This window comes from Rhinopithecus roxellana, chromosome 5, assembly GCF_007565055.1.
Source record: "Rhinopithecus roxellana isolate Shanxi Qingling chromosome 5, ASM756505v1, whole genome shotgun sequence".
NCBI classification, from domain to species: Eukaryota; Metazoa; Chordata; class Mammalia; order Primates; family Cercopithecidae; genus Rhinopithecus; species Rhinopithecus roxellana.
The window spans coordinates 95,087,727-95,100,632 of NC_044553.1; the positions used below are offsets into that span (position 1 = coordinate 95,087,727).

At 34.0% G+C, this 12,906-nt stretch overlaps 1 protein-coding gene across 5 annotated transcripts in view; it reads left to right on the plus strand.

The window, feature by feature from the left end:
- The window catches only part of TOGARAM1 (TOG array regulator of axonemal microtubules 1), a 126,098-nt gene that overhangs the window by 47,745 nt on the left and 65,447 nt on the right, over nt 1–12,906 (plus strand). For all 5 annotated transcript variants that reach the window (XM_030931213.1, XM_030931217.1, XM_030931214.1 and 2 more), the window contains 4 exons: nt 2,664–2,966; nt 4,372–4,631; nt 7,289–7,521; nt 10,353–10,453. In XM_030931213.1, the coding sequence (XP_030787073.1) occupies nt 2,664–2,966; nt 4,372–4,631; nt 7,289–7,521; nt 10,353–10,453 (897 nt within the window). The remainder of the gene's footprint in view (nt 1–2,663; nt 2,967–4,371; nt 4,632–7,288; nt 7,522–10,352; nt 10,454–12,906) is intronic.

A 12,906-nucleotide genomic window follows, 5' to 3' on the forward strand; every position in this document is an offset into this window, starting at 1 on the left:
TAAAGAGTGTTGTGTTAGCAGATGACAATTATTTTCTATAGCAGTTTTACATTTTAAGATGATTTAGAATGTATTATGTCTCTTGTTAGGAACCATAACTTCCTAAACGCTGACCTTTCAGATAAGACATCAGATGCAGAAGAAGAGGAAGGATTTGAGGCCAGTTATCTGTCAGGAATTTGGGGGTTGAAGGTGTTCTTAAATGTCCATGCTAATTAATAGCTTTAACAGTTATTAGATAGAGGTAGGATCAATTTAAATATTTCTTTAGATATTTTAAATTTTATTGTATGTCCTTTACTAAAATTTTTTTGAGTGATAGGGATATACTTACTTGTTTTGAAAAATAATGATTTGAAATTAATAGAGAAGATTTAGTGTATTTAGCACTAACATTTTAACTGCCCTTTTCTGCACTCATCCCAAAGACCCCCATAACTCCTTAAAGTTATCCTTTGTGGTATTATCTACACCACAATAAAATAATCCATCTTTCTTAATAATGTGGGTATTTCCTAAATTTTGACTCCTGAATATCTTGGGGACTCATACTGGTATAATCAGAGAGAGCTTGCTGTGCCACTTAACTTGTTCCTGTTTAGGCTATCCCTGAATGATTACATTGCCTTTGAGGACTATCCACTCTTAGTGTTTAATCATACTGCATAGTGGCTCTGGTTTTCTATTGGAATAGTTATTAGAGAAGCTGGTATAAAGGGATATCATGTTTTTCTGAACCTAATAGAATTTAACTTAATGCTTGGTTATGCATTAAAACCACTACCATATCAACTAATATTTCCCTTGTGATCTCTGAAGGACCTGTGGTATGGATGCCAAACAATATAGATGTCTGCATCCCAATTTAAATGTTGTAGTGATCCACACCAAGTATTGGAAATTTTGGTGTATGTTGCATCGCATTGTTCTTATGTATATGCATAATATGATAGGATGTTTGATTTCTTCATAAGAAATATTGTTAAATCTCACCTGGGCATGGTGGCTCACACCTGTAATCCCAGTACTTTGGGAGGCCAAGGCGGGTGGATCACAAGATCAAGAGATTGAGACCATCCTGGCTAACACGGGTGAAACCCTGCCTCTACTAAAAATTACAAAAAAATTAGCTAGGCGTGGTGGCAGGCGCCTATAATCCCAGCTACTCAGGAGGCTGAGGGAGGAGAATGGTGTGAAACTGGGAGGCGGAGCGTGCAGTGAGCTGAGATTGCGCCACTGCACTCCAGCCTGGGTGACAGAGCGAGACTGTCTCAAAAAAAAAAAAAAAATTTTTTTTTAAATCTCTAGGAATATATGAGACATTGTCATAAAAGCATTAGAACCTGTTAATAGAGCACTGTAATTGAAATGAAACAAAGTTTTAATTCTATATGTAAATCTGTGACTAAGTCTCCTATATTTCTCTACCCAGATAAGATTTTTTTATAAGGAGAGGTTTTAACCGTCAGATATGAATTAAAAATAAAGGATATATAATACATACAGTTGTTTAAGTCTTCAGAAGAATGTTTGCTTTATTAATATACATAAGCTAGGTGTTTTGTCACGGAAAACCTTTTTAAAAACATTAAAGGAAAATTTAAGGGAACCCCTAAAAGATTACAAATAGACTTTTTATATTAGTTGAGGAATAAAAAGATCAATAAAAGACAAGGAAGAAGTAATAAAGAAGAAAAACAATAAATAGCACAAAATAAGATGGTAGAATTAAAATTAAATGTATGAATAGTTTCCCTAAGTATAAATTGGCAGAACTTACAACTTAAATGACAACTTAAATTATTTTTTTAGTTTTTCATTGAAGTGATCTTTTTTTTTTTTCTTTTTTTCTTTTTTTTTTTTTTTTTTGAGACGGAGTCTCGCTCTGTCGCCCGGGCTGGAGTGCAGTGGCGGGATCTCAGCTCACTGCAAGCTCCGCCTCCCGGGTTTACGCCATTCTCCTGCCTCAGCCTCCTGAGTAGCTGGGACTACAGGCGCCAGCCACCTCGCCCGGCTAGCTTTTTGTATTTTTTTAGTAGAGACGGGGTTTCACCATGTTAGCCAGGATGGTCTCGATTTTCTGACCTCGTGATCCGCCCGTCTCGGCCTCCCAAAGTGCTGGGATTACAGGCTTGAGCTACCGCGCCCGGCCTGAAGTGATCTTTTTAAGAGCATTACCTAAAATACATCAAAATAGGTTGAGAGAAAGTAAAGCATGGAAAAGATACACTAGGCAAATGTTCAGAGAAAAGCAAATAGAAACATGTTGATGATAGGGAAAATATGCACACCAAAACTAAAAACATTTTTAGTTCTAAAGAGGGTCATTGTAATGAGAAAAAGAAAATTCACCAAAAAGAGAAGACTTTTCTGACATATATATATGTATACATATACATGCACATATGTATGTATGTAATTGATAAAATTACAAGGAGAAAGTTAATTATAAATGTTAGTACAACATTTTAATGGGATAAAGAAGTTTTGAATTAGAAGATACAGAATATTTGAATAACAAATGAAATTAGTCCCTTACCTCATACCATACAAAAACATAAAAAATTTTATTTTTGGGAATGGGAAAAGCAAAAAGCAAAAAAGCTTTTAACTTTTAGAGCTGTGTATACATAAATAACATATTATGTTTTGTTTTATTACAGTGTATGCTACCCTCAATTTTGGCAGTAAGACACAGCAAACATTTGGTAGTCAAATAGAGTGTACGTCCTCAAACGGTCAAAATCTAAGTCCAGAAGCCTACATCCTTCCATCCTATCCTCTGTCATCACCTCGAACTAGTCCAAAGCATACATCTCTTATTATATCTCCAAAGAAGTCTCAAGATAATTCTGTTAATTTCTCAAATTCCTGGCCTCTTAAAAGCTTCGAAGGACTGTCAAAGCGAAGTCCGCAGAAGAAGCTTGTCAGCCAAAAGTCGTCTGATCCTACGAGTAGAAATGATGGTAAAAGTCAATACTTTGTTCAAATTTATTTGTGTTTGAATTAGTACTTTGAAGTTAATGCAGAGGGCTGTTAGATCTTTAAAAGCTAGTAAATAACATTTTATCTGTCTGAATTTAGTAAATATTTAGGAAAACATTTAATAGTGTGTTAAATAGATCAAATGTATAAAATTCAATTGAAATTCTCATTTCTTACATTGCCACTTCAGAATCCTTTTTGGAACCAGGAAAATACTGATGCTTTTGTTTGTTTGTTTGTTTGTTTGTTTGTAGAGATGGGGTCCTACTATGTTAACCAGGCTGTTCTCAAACTCCTGGTCTCAAGTGATTCTTTCATCCCATCCTCCCAAAGTGCTGGGATTACAGGCTTGAGCCACTGTGCTGGGCCAGAAAATAATAATGTTTTATAATGGACATGAATAGCATATGTTGTTTGAGAACCTACTAACAACTTTACAAATATAAGTAATAATGTTTTATAATGAACATGAACAACATATGTTGTTTGAGAACCTACTAACAGCTTTACAAATCTAAAATGTCTTTCATATGCTTATTGCAATTAATGCCTGGTATTCATTTATTCAATATTTATTGAATTTTTATTGTATGTTAAAATTAATTTGAAACTTTTTTTTTTTGAGACTGAGTTTCGCTCTTGTTGCCCACACTGGCAACCTCTACCTCCCGGGTTCAAGCGATTCTCCTGCCTCAGCCTCCTGAGTAGCTGGGATTACAAGCATGCGCCACCACACCTGGCTAATTTTGTATTTTTAGTAGAGATGGTGTTTCTCCATGTTAGTGAGGCTGGTCTCAAACTCCTGACCTCAGGTGATCCACCCGCCTCAGCCTCCAAAGTGCTGGGATTACAGGCCTGAGTTACCGTGCTCGGCTGAAACATTTTTTATTATTTGTTATAAACTAAAATATTCTTTTCTTAACAATAACCCATTCCAAAAATCATGAAATTAGCATATGTAAGTTCATTCAGGACACATTCAGTCTTAAAGTAAAAAGTCGACTGAGCCTAGTGGGTCATGCCTGTAATCCCAGCACTTTAGGAGGCCGAGGTAGTCGGAGATGAGTTTAAAGATGTTTCACCTTTAAACTACCCTACAAGTCCAGTGTTCAATTTACCGCATATTCAGTCAATTTTATTACTTTCTCTTAGCGCTATACTTTGATTCTCTTTTATTAATTCTTTCTGTATTTGTTTATTGTACATGATCAAATATTATATCAGAAGCTGAGGCTTTATGCAGCCTGTTCACCCCAGTGGCCAGCCATAATGCGCTTTTCTTTTTTATTTTAAAACATTGTATTTTAAATATTTGTGACTGTAACTCCTTCTTCTCTAAAATTAAAAAAAGAAAAAGAAAAAGTAAAATATCTATTTTTCATGCAGGAGAAAATTCTCAAGAAAAACCTCCAGTTCAGCTTACACCTGCCTTGGTGAGATCGCCATCTTCCCGACGAGGCCTAAATGGGACAAAGCCTGTTCCTCCCATACCAAGGGGAATAAGCCTTTTGCCTGATAAAGCTGATTTAACCACAGTGGGACACAAAAAGAAAGAGCCTGATGATATTTGGAAGTGTGAAAAAGATAGTCTTCCAGTTGATCTTTCAGAATTAAATTTCAAGGATAAAGATTTGGATCAAGAAGAGGTTAGAACCAAATATTTTTAATGACTTAAAAATATTTGCAATTTTCTATAATATTATAATTGCTATTTAAGGAAAAATCAAGTTCTTTTTATCCTGTAATATATTATTTCTAAAATATATTATTTCTAAAAATATGTTCATTATAGAAAATGTGGAAAATACCATGAATTATTAGAAAGGGAATTTATCACGCCAGTTCCCACTACCCAGAATAATTTACTGTTAACACTGTACTGTATTTTCTTCAAGTATTTTTTCTCTGCATACATTATTCCTTTCTAAATTGAAAGTATGAATAATAATATAGTAATACACTCACATACTGACCCCTTCCAGTGAACAATTTATCATATTTGTTTCCTTTATTAAGGAAATGAAACATAGCATAGTTCTCTCCCCAGTTCGACATCTCTTCCTTCTTCACCAGAAGCAATTACTATTATCATTTATTTATGTTTTATGTATTTTCGTACTTTTTATATTAATATTATTTTGTGTATTAATTTACTTATGGTGTATTTATACCATTGATTTTAGCTTATGATCAGTCTTTTGCAGTTGCAAACAGTGAACTGCAATGAATATATTTGAACCTGTCCTTTGTGCATATGTGCAAGCTTATCTTTATGAAATTGAGATCATATTGTACACTCATCCTTGAATCCTAGATCACTTTGTGCTGTAAAAATGTGTTACCAATATGATAACTGTACATAGTAACTATGTCAGAGAAGGAATATGGTTGCTGTATTACTTTGGTTTCAGAGTACTATTTCCATAAATGCCTCCTTTTTATCATTTCAGTTTGCCTCAGGTCAGGTTAAAAAAAAGTTTTATATTAAATTTATAAATGCAAATAATTATGATATTTTACGGTCTTGTTTTAGTCTGTTTTTAAGGTATAAGCATCAATCATGTAATGATAATTTGCTCAATAAAATAGTTAATATTACTGTATATTCATTTTTAAAGTATGTCTTTATGTTAAACACATGTAAAACTAACCTATAAAGTACCAAAGTTGGTTTTTAATGATTTAATCACTCCAACTTCTAACTGCTTGTGAAATCTTTCCTTTTTTTTTTTTTCCCCAGCACATTTGTATTTTAGCAGTGCTAGGAAGGGAATTCATTTGAAGGGAAGACACATATAGAAAAGACATTTTCCTATATAACTTATAAATTTCACCTGATCACACATAATTTTGCTTTGTTTTTATAATAACTTAAAAAATAGTTCTTTTTTTAGTTGGTAATTGAAAGGTGAGTTTCTTTTATGTAATTATTAGTAAATACAGGAGGATACCATTGCTTTTAGATATTCAGCTTTTCACACTTTTAATAGAGAAGTGGCCCTACTACTGAATCAACTAGTATAATTGTTGAAAATTACTTATCCTCCCTGATAGTTGCTAATATGATACTTCTTATTTATTATTTTGAATGGGTCACTGTTTATATTCTTTGGTGTGAGTTGACTTTTAACAAAGGCGTAAGTGCTTAATGTGCTTAATAATGTATCAAACACTTTCATTTTCATTAATTCATTTAATCTTTATAGTAACTCCCTGAGTTAATAAGCAAGTCAACATCTATTTTGTTTTTTGTTTGTGTGTGTGTTTGTTTTTACAGAAGGGGCTCAGTGATGTTATCTGTCTTGCTCAGGGTCAGAAAGTAAGTGGCAGGACTAGGATTCAAGCCTTGTTCACCTACCTTTATGTTCATTATGTTTTTCACTGTACTACACTGCCCTAAATCCATTAAAGGGGCTTTTTGTTGAATTTGCCTTCCAACTATGAAGACTTAAGATATTTATGGATGTTTGCATTAATTGAAAACAGATACTTTCATTAAATAATTAATCTTATGAATCAAATGTAAACAAAGCAGTTTATGTATGTTTCTGTGTTCCTTAATTTGTTCAAAGTTTTGTTGCTAGCCTTACTATATTTTGCCATAACAATTTCTACTCTGGATTTCTTTCTTTTTTTTTTTTTTTTTTAAAGACAGAGTCTCGCTCTGTTGCCCAGGCTGGAGTGCAGTGGTGCGATCTTGGCTCATTGCAACCTCTGACTCCCGGGTTCAAGCGATTCTCGTGCCTCAGCCTCACAAATAGCTGAGACTGCAAGTGCCCACCCCCACGCCCAGCTGCATTTCTAAAAATATTTGGCTTCAGAAGTTATGTACAATTATCTGTGATTTTAATACTTGCAAGTTTGATGTAAATGTCAAATTTTTGAAAATTGATTTTCATTAATCACCTCCCAGAGCTAGCTTCTAAGCCACATCAGCACACCAGATGTACCTCTGTGACATAAACTCTGATATCTACCATCTGATTCAATGATTCATTTATTAAATAATTGAATTAATGCAATATATTTAGTCATTGTGCCCAGTGCTGAAGATACCATGATGAACAATAGCTGAGATTCTTCCTCTCAAGGAGCTTCCAACCTAGTAGGTTTTTTATAAATACCCAAGTGATAAAATCTGTGTATTTATACTATATACATATATATTAACATTCATGTTTTTTTAGTACGGGATTGGGAAGTGGTTAGCTAGGTATAGCTAATGGAGTTTAAAATTTAAGGATAACTTGTACCAATATAAGGAATTTATGTTATAAAGTTTACTGTTTTCATTTTTTCTTAGATGCATAGCTCTCTTAGGTCCCTTCGTAATAGTGCAGCTAAGAAAAGAGCAAAACTAAGTGGCAGTACTTCAGATCTTGAAAGCCCTGATTCTGCAATGAAGCTCGACTTGACGATGGACTCCCCGTCTCGGTCTTCCTCACCAAACATCAGTTCTTACAGTGAAAGTGGAGTCTACAGCCAAGAATCATTGACTCCTTCTCTGTCTACAACTCCCCAGGGGAAGAGAATAATGTATTTTATTTTTTGACATGATAAATGAATGCTCCTCTGTAATTAGTGATTTAGAGCCCTAATATCATATTTGTAAAAACTTACAACCATTTATGTTTTAGTTTTTAAATGTTAAAATATATTTAAAAGACATTGGAAACGTTTACAGATATTACCTTGCTTGGCTTTGGTTTCTGATGTGAGTGGAAAGAGAACACAACCCCAACTGTAAACCAGAGCACCTAAATTAGTATAAACCCTGTTCCTAAAGCCCTAGTTGTTCTTTCTGTCTAAGATTTATCCTAACGTTTTTTGTCCTGTAGCTCTTTTCTGGATTATTGACTCTTTTGCCAGTTGATCTATAGCTAATATTACTGCTTTCATTTTAAGCTCAGTACCAGTTTCCTCTAATTTATGAATAAGTTTCACTCAGCTATTATTTTCTTATATCTTATTTCCATTATCTTATAGAAGCTCAGGATTTCATTTCATGCCATAGCTCTCATAGCCTTGTTAGGAGTCTCCCTACAGCAATAGTGCTGGACTTAAAGTTCTGGCCACCCCATGTCAACAGAAAATTATTTTTCAGCATAGCAGTTGGACTAACTTTTTCAGATTACTTCTATTACCTCTAAGTCTTAAACCTTAACCTCATTTAACTGATAAGTGATCTCAAACTGCTTTCTGGGCATCTCTGTGACTCTACTGTAGGATTTTGGGAATCCCTTCCTCTTTTATTTTGGACAAAAACCTGGTAATAGAATTGATAGGACACAGAGTAGATGCATATTTAACTTTTTAAGTAACTGCTAAACAGTTTTCCAAAATGATTGTGTAACTTTACACTCCTATCCGCTACATGTGAGAGTTATACTTGTTTTACATTCTTGCTAACATTTGGTGTTGTCAGTCTTAAATTTTTTTCCTTTGTTTTCATCCTGAACCAGAAGTAAATATTTAAAATTAAAATTAATTTCACTTTAGTGAATTGGAATTTCTAAGAAATATAGGTAAATAGAGATTGCATAATCAAAGGAGAGGTAGTGTTCTAAATAGATCATAATATTTTATTCCAGCAGTTCATAGAATTAAACTGAATTCTTGTGTTCCATTCTTAGAAAGTTTGTCTCAGCCTATTATTTTTTCCTATACATTTTTAACTTAAATAGCAGCTTGTTTTGTACTTGGAAATTTTATCTTCCAACAGTTCCTTTGTTGTAATTACCTAGGTAGAATAATACGTATATTGACAGAATGAGTTTGGAATAACAGCATGGTCTGGTGTTTATATTAAGTTATAAAACAAAATATATTTTTAGCTTTTAGAGCTAAAGTCCTTTTATGATCTTCCATGAAGATGAAAATTTATGTTATATAATCCTACAGTTGCAAGGTTGTGTAAATAATTTGAAACCTATTTAAGAAGAAAAGTTCATTTTATATGATTTGAATACATTATGTCCTATATTTTTTCACTGAGTTATCTTCTTCAGATACTGCATTCTGTGAGAAGGTAGTTCAGCACACCTTCATTTATGGACTGAATTGCCTTTAACAAATTTAAGATTTCCACATTTAAGATTAGTGGCTTTAGAACAATTATACTTATCCAGCTTGCATCCTGCCTTAAGATTCATGGCCAAAGAAAGCCACTACTACCTGATTTAAAGATTTTGTCCTTAGGTGGGTTGGGGAGGAAAAATTGTTGAAAACCACTCTCCTCGAGACTGAAATTTCTTCTTTCATCCAAGTCAACTACACTTAATATAAATGTAGATTTATAGTAATCTATTCTAGAGAAATTGCTCTTTCAAAATATTTGACAACAATTTTTCACTAGGTCCACTCACAAATATATTTCTATCCATTTACTAAGAATTGTACTTCTTTGTAAAATCTCTTCTTTTTAATATTCATTACTAATTTATTGACATTGTAACACTTACTGATTTAAAACAGTTCCCTTAAACTCAGATTTAACAGTCTTCAGTTGTCTTTCTTAATGAAACAAGGCCTATAGGTCTTTATAATGTCAGGAAAGTACAGCAAAGAATAGTTTAAGAAGAAAGTGGCATTTGCCAAACTCACTTGTTGCTGATCTCTTATTTATAATATAGCCAAGTCTCTATTTTTGTGTTATCCTATATGAGGATAGATAGTAGTTATTAGATAATTAAGAATGATTTGATTTGTTATTTTTATTTATTTATTTATTTTTAAGACAGGGTCTCACTGTGTCACCTAGGCTGGAGTGTGGTAGCTCAGTCTCAGCTCACTGCAACCCCTGCCTCCTGGGCTCAGGTGATCCTTGGCCTCTGTAATAGCTGGGACTACAGGTGTGCACCACCATGCCTGGTTAATTTTTTAGTTTTTTTGTAGAGATGGAGTTTTGCCATGGTGCCCAGGCTGGCCTCAAACTTCCTGGGCTCAAGTGATCTTCCTGCCTTGGCCTCCCAAAATGCTAGGATTACAGGCATGAGCCACCACACTTGGCCTTGATTTGGTTTTAGAATGGATTCTTGGGTCAGTTTTTTTTTTTTTCCTTGGGGATTATACAGTATAAGTCAGAGAGTCATTTTCTGTGGCAATCCTCTCATGAGTAATTAAGAATTGACCATATGTTAAAAAGGTTGGCAGTCCAAAAGATGAATTAAGAATAACTATATATAGATATGTATGTATATGTGTATATATATATATATAGTTAGCCATATTTTTTCAAGTATCATACTTATTGCTCCCTTATTATCTAAAAGTTCTGTGAGTTAATAAGGAGAATAGAGAATATGTGATGTGAGTATTGAACAGCACTAAATCTTAATGTTTATTGAAATTACTTTGTTTCATTGTAGGTCAGACATATTTCCAACATTTGGGTCAAAACCTTTTCCAACAAGACTTTCTTCTGCGAAGAAAAAAATTTCTCATATTGCTGAACAAAGCCCCCGTGCAGGTATTCTATGTCTGTTTATAAACATAAATTTATAAAAAGTATGATTTTCAAATGATGTAAAACATGATAGCAAGTGCATTTCAGATTTCATGTTGTTGTGGATACCAGTTAAGACTAATCATTTTTTTTACTCCTTAAAAGGTCCTTTTGACAAGAATATGATATTGTTTTGGAAGAAAAAAATATTTATGTACCTGAATCATTGATCTCTTTTAAAGCTCATTGGCATACCTATGGCTGGCTTCTACACCCAGATTTTTTATGTAGTTGGTGTAGAGTGTTACTTAGTTGGTGTTGGCTGTCAGAGTTTTGAAAACTCCTCAGATGATTCTAATGTGCAGCATAGTTTGGGAACCACTGGACATCCTGAAAGACAATTTTCTTTAAAAACAATATTTAACTATTAATAGTAGTTAAATTCATGTGTATCTTGTGTTAAGAATTTTTGTGAACTAAGCCTGTAAGTCTCTGGTTTTATAACGTCACTTCTCAGAAAATAGATTTAGTAATTAGTCAATTAGAAAAAGATTTGCACTATGATCTATTTAGGGTGACAACTGCATGTGATTCTTAGGATTAGTGAAACTACATTGAATTGTGAATAAATTGTAACAAATTGGGATATGATGTTAAGTTTCACATGATCTAATGTAAAAGTCCTAACAACTTTAAGGCTGCTTTACATTATAATTGCCTTCCTAAAAAACTGTATATGTATTTGATTATTTGCTAAGATTTTAAATTTCTTGCTCTTAAATGTGTCTTAATCTCAACCGCTCTTTTTAATCGCCACTACCATGGCTTTAGTTCACACTTTTCCTTATTTATTACCTACTTAGCCTCCTAAGTTTTCTCCCAGCTTTGATTTCACTCACTTTGACACTGTTCCCCACAGTGCAAATCTGACTATATTGGCCAGCCTAAATTCATTCTGGACATCCTTTCATGATCTGGTCCCTGCCTACCTCTCCAGCCTCATTTTTCACTGCTCTCTTTGTATCTTGTATTTTCCCTGTTTGTATCCAGCTGAATTGGACCACCATCAGTACAATTTCCTATCTCTTTGCAATTGCACATACTGTTTTCTCTGGATAAAATCTAGAATCCATACCATACCCTATTTAGCTGTGAAAACAGCTCAGTTGCTTTCTCTGGGAAACCTTCCCTAATTCACAAACAAGATTATTACCTCTTTTGTTATACCATTACATCTTGCACTGACACCTTTTTTAATGATACTACCATTGCTTTACTTTTCTTCAACTCTCAGATTCTTGATCCCCGAAGATTATTTCCTGCTGATTACCTACCAAGGCTTATTATAATTGGGAATGTGTGACTTAACCAGGTGTGTTTCGTATACTGGCTTGCATAAAACTAGTGTTAACAAAGAGATAGCTGCACTTCTAGGCATGCAAAGACAGTATATACGTGCTTTGGAGTCCAAAAGATGAGCTGACACCCCAGTTTGATGTTTAATAATAGTATTCATACCTTACACAAGTTACTTAACTGCTTTGGAACTTCATTCCCTCATCTAACAACATAAACCTTGAGAAGGGTAGCGAAAATCTAAGTTCGTGACATATATAAAGCAGCTAGTGCATAGTAGGCACTCAATATGTATTTGTCCTCTAAGGGGAGAGAGTGACCCAAAGAAATACATAAACTTATTCTTAATCCTTTTTCAGGCTGATCTTCCTAATCTATAATTTTGCAAGTATTTCTATAAAATCGAGGAGATATCTGATTTCTAGGTTGTATCTACTTTGTAAAAATGGAACCTACTTTTGGAAGAATATCTTTGGAAATGGAAAATAATAGATTTTTAAAACCTGGATTTGAGTTCCCTTGTGACCCTAGTCATGTGACCTTGGGAGTCATTTAAGTTTTAGCAGTGTGATTGATCTCGTAATAGTACAGTACATACTTATATATGCAATATTTAGTGTTTTCTAAAGTTGCCTAATCTGTTTTTTTTTGAGTTGGAGTCTCGCTGTGTCACAGAGGCTAGAGTACAGTGACGTAATCTCGGCTCACTGCAAGCTCTGCCTCCCGGATTCACGCCATTCTCCTTCCTCAGCCTGCCAAGTAGCTGGGACTACAGGTGCCTGCCACCACGCCTGGCTAATTTTTTGTATTTTTCGTAGAGACAGGGTTTCACCGTGTTAGCCAGAATGGTCGTGATCCGCCGGGCTCAGCCTCCCAAGAAAGTTGCCTAATTTTGGGAATCACCCTTGAGTGCATGTAACATCTGTTGATTCTGGGGCATCATCTTATGCCTCATGAATTCATCTTTCTGGTTAGAAATCTGTATTTTTAACAAGTAAATTAGGTATTTCTAGGATCAAGTTTTAGAAATACTACTGTTACTGAATTCACTATATTAAATTTAACCTTTTCTCAAAATAAGTTGCTAATGTTTTGGATTTTATATATTTGGGTTTGCTTTA